The 9,089-nt window shown below is 55.6% G+C and overlaps 1 protein-coding gene across 2 annotated transcripts; it reads left to right on the forward strand.

Moving 5' to 3' along the window:
• The first annotated feature begins 4,423 nt into the window (after nucleotides 1-4,423).
• On the forward strand, nucleotides 4,424-8,077 carry EMP3 (epithelial membrane protein 3 (MAM blood group)). 2 transcript variants are annotated; one of them, XM_079723616.1, is made up of 5 exons: nucleotides 4,424-4,491; nucleotides 5,432-5,592; nucleotides 5,836-5,938; nucleotides 6,817-6,957; nucleotides 7,809-8,077. In XM_079723616.1, exons 2-5 carry the CDS (start codon nucleotides 5,515-5,517, stop codon nucleotides 7,976-7,978), a joined length of 492 nt encoding a protein of 163 aa, XP_079579742.1. In that variant the 5' UTR covers nucleotides 4,424-4,491; nucleotides 5,432-5,514; the 3' UTR covers nucleotides 7,979-8,077. The 2 variants fall into 2 exon arrangements, with proteins under 2 accessions (XP_079579742.1, XP_079579743.1); XM_079723617.1 differs by having other exon boundaries at nucleotides 4,443-4,491; nucleotides 5,500-5,592.
• Nucleotides 8,078-9,089: the final 1,012 nt, after the last annotated feature.

Raw genomic sequence — 9,089 nt, forward strand, 5'->3', positions numbered from 1 at the left:
AGCGAAGGACTAGGAATTGGAAAAGAACTAGCTCTGGCCTTTCTTTGAGTCTCAATTCCTCCAGTGGGTCGGAGTGGGTGACCTCTAGGGTCCCTTCCCATGCCTCTCCCGACCTCCCACCTCTCACATTCTCTGTCTTGCGTCGCGGCTCTGACTCTGGCGGGGGGTCTTCTAGGCTCTCGGTATCTCCGAGGCGGGGCTGTTTGGGGAGGGGGCACAGAGGAGGGGGAAATCCTCCCAACCCCGTCGCCTGAGGGGAGCGAGGCCTGGTCCCTACCTGCTGGGCTGGAGTGCCTGATATGTCCTGGATGTTCCAAGCTTGGAACCAGACCAAGTTCCAAGCTTGGTTCCAACCAGACCACTGTTGTGGTCTGGTTACTGGGGAGATGAGGGGCCAATGAGGCCTGAGGACAGCAGCCGAGGAGGAACCAAGGCCACCGAAGAAAGCAGTGGGAGGGGAGACTGGGGAGGAGAGGCCGAGGAGGCCACGAGGAGACTTGCGGGGAGCTCGGGTGCTATGAGAAGATGAGTTAGGGGAGCCCTGCGATGGGCGGGACCTGTGGGGGCGGGACTGTAGGCCTTGTGAGGGGGAGGGTTGGGAGGGCCTGTGAGGGCGGAACTGTAGCCCTTGCGAGGGGCGGAGCTGTAGAGGACTATGAAGGGCGGGACTGAAAAGGCCTCTGAGGAGAGGGCCTGGGTGGGCCTGAGGGGCGGGGCTTCAGGGGAGGGCAAAGCTGCCGGGGCCGGAGAGGGCTGGGGCTGGCGAACCTCGGCAGGGAGTCAGAAACCCGTCCAGGCCGGGGCTTCGGAGCCTTGAGAGGGGAGGGGCAAGGATACCTGTAGAGGGCGGGGCTGAGGGCCTTGTGAGGGGTGGGGCTTCGAGGGCTGAAATGGGCGTGGCTGGAAGAACACTGGAGGGGTCGGGTGGGAGGGCGCCAGAAGAGTGCGGATTCCCAAGACTTGTTGCGGGGGGGACGACTAACCCGGAGGCACTCAGGCTCAGAGAGCCTGGGGAGGGAGGTCGAGATGGTCTATTTGGGGAGCACAGGGTTGTGAGGGCTGGGCTGTGTGTTTCCAGGAGGGAGAGGCAGTAGCTAAAAGAGCCTGTGGAGGCAGGGCTGGGAGGGAAACGTCTGAAGGGCTTTGGAACTGGGCCAAGGTCCTTCGGGACGGGGCGTGAGAGATGCGTGTCTTAAGCTGATTAAGACCACGCTGTTCTGAGGATTCATCAGCAGGCACGCGGTGCCGATGCCGGGAATTGTGAGGGGGGGAGGAGCGCTCACCGCCGCCTCAGGTCCTCGAAGCGGCTGACTACGCATGCCGGCCGCCGGAGAGGCAGCCAAAAACCCACAGCCGCCTTAGAGGTCCGCGCACTGAGAGGCGGAAGTGGGCGGGGCCTAGGGCGCTCCGTGCCGCCCCTGCTTTCCGGCCACGCCCCCATGGCGGCGCCCCTAGCCCCGCCGGGCACGCCCCGTAGGGCATGCCCCGTTGACGGCAGGCTGTTGCCCCCTTGACGGCAGGCGGCTACCCCCGTGACGGCAGGCGGCTGCCCCCGTGGGCCTCTACAGAGCGGGCTGGCAGTAGGCACCGCTCCCTGCAGGCTGGGTGTGCCCGATGCCTGCGGTTTCCTGTGGGAGGAAGCGGCCCGCGGGCGCTCAGCTCGTAGCTTTGGAGGCCCAGGAGGGGGAGATCCCCCCACCGCCCTCGCGTCCCCTGATTCTCCCCCTTCTATAGGGCCCTAGCATGGGGGACCCCCTGCCCCGAACACCCCCGGGGTACCCAACTCTGGCGCTGATTCCGCTCTGGGAGCTTGATTCAGAGTCCTAGCCTCCTGTTCCCCACCTCCCGCCCTCAATTCCATCTCCCTAGACCCTAGTTCCCAGATTCCTCCCAGGACCCAGGTCCAGTCCCCTTGCCTCCTTGAAGAGCATACGATCTCCAGTCCCTCATTTTTCCCCCAGTGACCCAGGCTTTCTAACTTACCTGGGGAACTGATTTCAGACCTCCAGTCCCTTGTCCTTCTCAAAGATGTAAACTGGAACTACTTTATTCCCCACCCCCAGGGACCTTCATTTTGTACTCCCAACTTTGTAGTCTTGGGACCCAATGGACCCAAGATTTTGCCCCTTCCCCAAATCCTAGAGACCTTGACCTTGGGTCTCCCAGTACTGAATCCACTCAGGGCCCCAATGTCTGGTATGACAAGCACATACCACAGTGCTTACTTGGTGCCGGGCACTCCTCTAAGAACTGCTCCATGATGTATTTACTATTATTATTTCGATTTTACAGATAAAGAAACTGCGGCATAAAGAGATTAGTAACTTGCCCCAAATCACAGCTCATGAGTAAAGCAGTTTCAATTTGAATCCAGCCAGCATATCTCTATACAGTCTGTGCTATAGTGATACCCAGCTTCCAGGTCTCCCGAGTACCCACCCAGTCACTGAACTGCCCTTCCCTCACCCCCTCAGGGAGCCCAGATGACCGGCCATTCTCCCTCCCTCTAGCTCTGGCCCAAACAGATACCCAGACATCCCATCGTCCAGTTCCCTTCCCTTGTAGGGACCCAGGATTTCAGTTCTCCAGCTCTCAATTCCATATTCCAGACATCTGGTTCCCTGTCCCTCACTTTTCACCAAGCACCCAACCCTGCCAAGAGACCCAGGTACTTAGTGGTGATCACCCCCCACCCTAATTCAGTAACCCAAGAATTAAATAACAATGATAACAATAATAGTTGACATTAAGTCCCTGGTACTGCACTTCTGTTTAAAACTCTCCAATGGTTTCCAACTGCACTTAGAATAAAATCCAAACTCCTCCTCGAGGCTTCAAGGGCCCTCTTTGATTTCCCTTCCTACCACTCTCTCTCGTTCCCTATGTTCTGGCCACACTGGCCCTTCTGTCTGCTTCTCAAACAACCTGACTTGTTCTCAAAGGCCTGTGCACGTCCTCTCCCTGCCCCGCATTCAGATGACTCCCGTCTGCAAGTCTCAGCTCAGATGTCACCTCCTCAGAGAGGCCTGGCCAGATCACCCTTTTAAAGTAGCCTCCCATCATTAGCAGTGTCATTCTATTTTATTTCCTTCAAAGCCTTTATCACTATCTGAAATCTATCTTCTTCACTGATGTTTTCTCTTTATTGTCCCTCTCCCTCAACTAGAAGGGAAACTCCATAAGAGCAGCAGGGCTCCCATCTGTTTTTTTCATTATTAACTCCTGGTTCATAATAGATGTCCAATGAATGTTTCATGAGGAAGGAATAAACATGTTAGGTGTGTTAGTGTACTGGTATTACCTTATTCGTTTAGAATAAGTATCAGAATTGTTATTATCAGTATTAGTGTATTGTCAGTATTATGAGCAGTATTGTACCCACCTCATAGATTAGGAAACTGAGGCTCAGAGAGTTGAAATAATCGGTCAAGTTCCCCCGGGCAGGAAACAGTAGCCCTGGGTTCTGAACTTCCACCTCCTGCCCCCTTCTGGAGTTCCACACTTCCCCATTTCCCATCCCCTGACCCCCACCGTGGTACCAACGCCACCAGCCCTCAGCTCACTCCACGCTGCAGGAATCTGGCCTCATGCCCCAGTCTCCCATCCCTCTGAGGATTCATTCCTAAGCCCCATCAAGGAAAGCAGACATTAGGGCTTCCCTGGTGGCGCTGTGGTTGAGAGTCCGCCTCCCGATGCAGGGGACACGGGTTGGAGCCCCGGTCCGGGAAGATCCCACATGCCGCAGAGCGGTTGGGCCCGTGAGCCACGGCCGCTGAGCCTGCGCATCCGGAGCCTGTGCTCCGCAATGGGAGAGGCCACAACAGTGAGAGGCCCGCATACCGAGAAAAGAAAAAAAAAAGGAAAGCAGACATCAGTCCCAGGACCAGTCCCAGAGCAGAGGCCTGAGAATCAAATCCTCCCACCCCTGATGCTTGCCCCACCTGAGGGCCCCAGCTCTGTTCCCTTCCTGCCAAGGACGCATCATCTCAACCGCAGGAGGGAGCCCCAGAAGATGCCTGTCTGGGGGCAGTGGGTGGGGGCCCAGAGAATGAGGAACCCGAGTGCCTGGGCCCTCCCTCTGGCTGCAGACCTCAGCTGGGTGTGGTGAGGGTGGATATAAAAGGGTCAGTATATATTGAGAGGAGGAGAGAAAGAGAAACCAGGAGAGTGAGGAGAGAGAGGAGGAAGGAGGTACAGACAGTGAGGACAGGACCGAGAGAGACAAGAGGCAGAAGGAGAGAGAAAGAGAGAGAGGGAGAGAGGGAGAGAGAGAGAGGGAGAGAGGGAGAAGGGGAGAGAGAGAGAGAGAGAGTTCCGGGATTGGAGGGGAGAAGGAGGGAGAGAGCAAGAGGGGAGAGGGAGGGAGGGAGGGAGAAAGGCGGCGAGAGGCGGGGGCCTCGACAGGGTGGAAGGAGGGAGGAGAAGGGCGGGGCACGGAGGCCCAAGCGAGGGACCAGACTGACTCAACTCTGACTTTTTCCGCCGCGCTCGGTAAGTTTCCAATCCGTTATTCAGACTGGGATTTGTTTCTTTACCTGGGTGTGCAGCAGTTTGGAAAGGAGACCCCCAGCTTGGGAGAAGCTTGGAAATCCTTGTAGTTTAAGAAGTGATCTCTTCGCACTTGGGGTGGAGACTTGGGCAGGGGTGGAGCCCGGCAGAGTTTGAGGGTTCCCAGCAGAGCCTCCCCACCCGAAAACTTCCTGCCGTTTTTATCCTGTGGCTGTCCACTCCCCACCCCCGAGGACCCTGAGGTCAGGGCTTCTCGTGAGAACAAGCAGAGTCGGGGGACCCTTCAGCCACCTCCCCCCACCCCTCTCCCGCCCTTTCTGGACACTTGGAGGGTCATGGGAAGCTGGCGCCTCCTTCTCGGGCCTCTCCCCACTCCCAACACGGATCTTGTCCACTTTCCCTACGAGGTGTCCAGTAGACACTAGTCTGGCAGCAGGGTGGGGTGGGGACCTCATGGGCATAGCCAGGGGCTGGGGTTTCCCTGGTGTTTGGGAGGCAAAGGGGCGAGATGAGTCACCGACCAGCTGACTCACCGGGTCCCCCTTCCTCCCCCTACCCCAGGAGAGGAGTGTGGTGACTCAAGGATGCCTGTTTCTGGGGGCAGACCCCAGCTTCTGATGAATCTGAACAGGCGGCAATATGAATTTTCGGAACCTGGCCCATATGTGCCCAGGGACACGGCTCTGAGGAGATGGGGGCCACATTGCTAGTCCTACTCATTCCCGGACCCGAGTGTCCATCCCTGGCCCCCTGCAGGCCCTGGGGAATTCAGGAGTCCGGGCCCCGGGTCCCCAGCCCCCTCCTGCTTCAAACCCAGGAGTCTGGAGCGCAGCCTCCTCCTCTCTCAGACCGGGGGTCCGGGGCTCCTAGCCCCCTTTTCCATAAGACCTGGGAGTCTGGACTCAGCCCCCTTCTCCACCAGAATTCAGACATGTCCCCCGCCCCTGTGCCAACCTCTTGATGTGATGGTCTCCTGACGTCCCCACCCAGGCTTCCAACGCAGCCATGTCACTCCTCCTGCTGGTGGTCTCTGCCCTTCACATCCTCATTCTCATCCTGCTTTTCGTGGCCACTTTGGACAAGGTAAGCTTACTTGGAGTAGGAGTCTCCTGCTCTCCTGCAGACTCCTGCCACGCCCCTCCACTAAAGTCACTCGGGCCCCGCCCCCTTTCCCTAGCACTCACCCTTCTGAGCTCTGCCTCCACCCTACGTGCCTCCCCGCGGCCCCACTTTCCTACTAACTCCATGCTTTCCCATGGCACCTTGCCCTTTTCCTAACCCTTCCTAGTCTCCCTAACTTTGTCCTTGTTCCTCTGTCCATCCCAGTCCTGGTGGGCCCTCCCCGGGAAGGAGTCCCTGAATCTCTGGTACGACTGCACATGGAACAGTGACAACAAAACGTGGGCCTGCAGTAATGTCAGCGAGAATGGTGAGGGGTGAGGGGCATTGGAAACTGGTCTGCAAAAGGGAGGGGTAACCCCAAGTCTCCTGCTGGGACCAAGCATTGGGAACCCCCCAAGGTTTGAGTGGGTGGGTCTGGGTGCCCATGCTGAGTGACTGAAGCTGATGTATGATGACCCATCTATCTGGATGCTAGGGGGAAGTATACTCATATTCTAAAGAGGATGGGCTAAAAGCCCCACTCCCTATGATTCAGAAGGAATGGACGTCACATGCTATAGGTTTAAAGAAAGGGGGAAAAGCTCCCAAGATTCTGAGAAGATATGATTATGTTTCCAAAGTTCTAAGGAGACAGGTGTTCTGAAGGGGTGGCTGGGACCAATCTGTCCAAGTTCCAATGGGGTGGACCACAGTAAGTTTCTAAAGAGGTGAGGCTGAATCCTTCTAAGGTTCTAAAGAAGTGGGACCAGGTGCATCTGAGTTCTAAAGGGGCGGAGCTGCAGCCATAGAAATTTTGAAGTCAAGGTGAAAGATTAAATGATTTTTGCCTAAGAGCAAGGAAGAATTTCTGCTCTCCTTCTATACAACATTGTACTGGAGGTAGCCAAAGCAACAAGGCAAGAAAAAGAAATAAAAGGCGTAAAGATGGGAAAGGAAGAAGTAAAAACGTCTTGATTCCCAGTGAACATCTTTATATAGAAAATCCTAAAGAATCTGCAAACAGCTTCTAGAACTGATAAGGGAATTTAGGAAAGTTACAGGAATTGAGGTCGATATAAGTGATACTACTAAGTATCTAAGGTATGTCTCTAAATGGAAGAAGGATTGGTGGGGGCAATGACGAGCAAGCAGGTGGAGCTGGAACTCTGGACCTGCTGTGACTTCCACCTCTGTCTCCTATTGCAGGCTGGCTGAAGGCGGTACAGGTCCTCATGGTGCTTTCCCTCATCCTCTGCTGTCTGTCCTTCATCCTGTTCATGTTCCAGCTCTACACCATGCGGCGAGGAGGGCTCTTCTATGCCACTGGCCTCTGCCAGCTTTGCACCAGTGAGCACTGTTCCCTGGGAATTGAAGGGAAGGGAGGAGGCCTGTGAGGATGTGTGTGTGTGTGGTGGGGGGGGGAGCTGAGAATAGACATCTGATGAATGAAAACAATTCTCAACAACCCAAAGACCACCTGAGCTTCCTTGGCTACCTCTCTGCCCCAGGGACTTAGGGGAGTTGTAGTTTTCAGTGACTTGGTGGTTTGTGGTGTGCAGCTCTGAGTTTTGGGGGAACTGGCACTTAGGGCTTCAAGGAGCCAGGGCTGGGGAAGGGAGTGTGGACAAATAACTTAGATCCCAGGGATGAAGGGGGGCCAGCAGGGATAGGTAGCTAATTAATTCGCCAGGAGAGAACTCTGAATCATAATAGTAGTTGTTTTATAATGTCAGCCAGCTGCTGTTTCTTGTGGACCTACTATGTATCAGACACTTCAGGGAGTTTTGTGTACTTTTCAGTTTTTTGACTTCAGGTGCAAAGGACTGAGTTAATCATAGTCATCAGTTTTTGGGAACATTATCTTTCTAGGTTCCCTCTCGTTCTATTAATTCACTATCTGTGTGCTTGGCTTGTAGAAAGGTGCTCAAAAGTATTCCTTGAATGGATGGATGGATGAGTAGGTATCTTCGTCCCATTTAATAGATGAGTAAGGGGGGCCCGAAAAAATTAACTAAATTGCCCAAGGCCAGTGTCTGCAGTGGCCCCGAGGCACGGCACTGGGGGAGCGAACCACAACTCCCAGCAGGCAGCGGTGCTGCGCACTCGCCTTCCAGCGGCTTCTTTGGCCCGTGGGTTGTTGGGAAATGCAGTCTTCTTGTGCGGGTCCTGCGTGACGCGTGGTTCCCATCTCCCCACAGGCGTGGCGGTGTTTACCGGGGCGCTGATCTACGCCATTCACGCCGAGGAGATCCTGGCGGAGCGCCCATCAGGGGGCAGCTTCGGTTACTGCTTCGCCCTGGCCTGGGTGGCCTTCCCCCTCGCCCTGGCCAGCGGCATCATCTACATCCACTTGCGGAAGCGGGAGTGAGGGCCGCGCGTCCCCTCGGCTCCCCAGCCGGATCCCGGCCCCTCCACCTCACCCCGAAACCCCCACCCCGCCTCCAGAAAATAAAACCATTTAACCGCTCGTTCTACCTTTGCCTCCTTCCTTCCTTCCTTCTTCTGGGACCCAGGCTGCTCGTGCCTGATCTTTCCTGAATGGGGACAGCCCCCATCAGCAGCAGCTTGGTCTTCAGAACGTGTAGCTCCAGGCCCCCATCTCTCTCTAACTTGGGATACAGGAGCCCGCGGTCCCAGCAGCCTTTCTTCCCCTTCCACAGACCCGAGGCCCCCGGGCCCTCCGGTCTCAAAACTCAGGATTCCTCCCAAGACTAGACCTTCAGGCACTTCTAAGTAAGAACCAGGAATCTGTGTTTCCAGTCCTCTCTCCTTGGCCAAGGGTCTCTCTCTCTCAACCAGCAAGGCTGTGTGTCTTGTTCTAGATTGCTGTTAGACAGGCTGGGACCAGGGACCCTTTGCTACCTTGCTTGCACCTGGACAAACATTTCCTCCAGCTACAAAATACAAAGAAACTATAGGGGACTAACTGCGTGCATGTGCACTTGGGGCAAATTCTGGACAACAAGATACGAAGAGACCAAAAAGCCCAACTGCCACTTCTGAAGAACCAGGAGCAAAAGCAGGGTACTGCGCATGCCCACTGCACACACCACCGAAGGGGTGGGCAAGCCACCTAAGCCACTCCTCTGGCCCAACCCCTGGACACACCCCTACCCTCACCCCATAGAAGGGACTAGCTCACCCCACTTCAAGGGAAACTGTTGTTTGTTCTCGCTCCCCCCTGCTGCAGCAGGGACCCCAATAAAGCCTTGCCTGAATTTCTTGTCTGGCCTCTGATCAATTTCTGTTGATTAAGGAGGCCAAGAACCCTGGTTGGTAACAGTTGGTCTTTTTTTTTTCTCCCTCTAACACTTCCTCTGAGAAGACACTTTTCCATTTCCCTCTTGGAACCCAACCCCTCTTCTTCCCCCACCCTCTCCAAATGCCGCCTCTAATCCATATGACACCTTAGTAAAAATTAGATGACACCCCCCTTCTCCAGGCTTACTCAACCCCACATCAAGATACATGTGGGACGG

The sequence above is a fragment of the Hyperoodon ampullatus genome (assembly GCF_949752795.1).
Source record: "Hyperoodon ampullatus genome assembly, chromosome: 18".
NCBI lineage: Eukaryota > Metazoa > Chordata > Mammalia > Artiodactyla > Ziphiidae > Hyperoodon > Hyperoodon ampullatus.

Bases quoted from the DNA above. Each gene is read 5' to 3' on its own strand.
- EMP3 (XM_079723616.1), top strand. From the start codon at position 5,515: ATGTCACTCCTCCTGCTGGTGGTCTCTGCCCTTCACATCCTCATTCTC. The intron at 5,939-6,816 runs GTGAGGGGTGAG...CTCCTATTGCAG, and splicing joins CAGTAATGTCAGCGAGAATG to GCTGGCTGAAGGCGGTACAG. The intron at 6,958-7,808 runs GTGAGCACTGTT...ATCTCCCCACAG, and splicing joins CCTCTGCCAGCTTTGCACCA to GCGTGGCGGTGTTTACCGGG.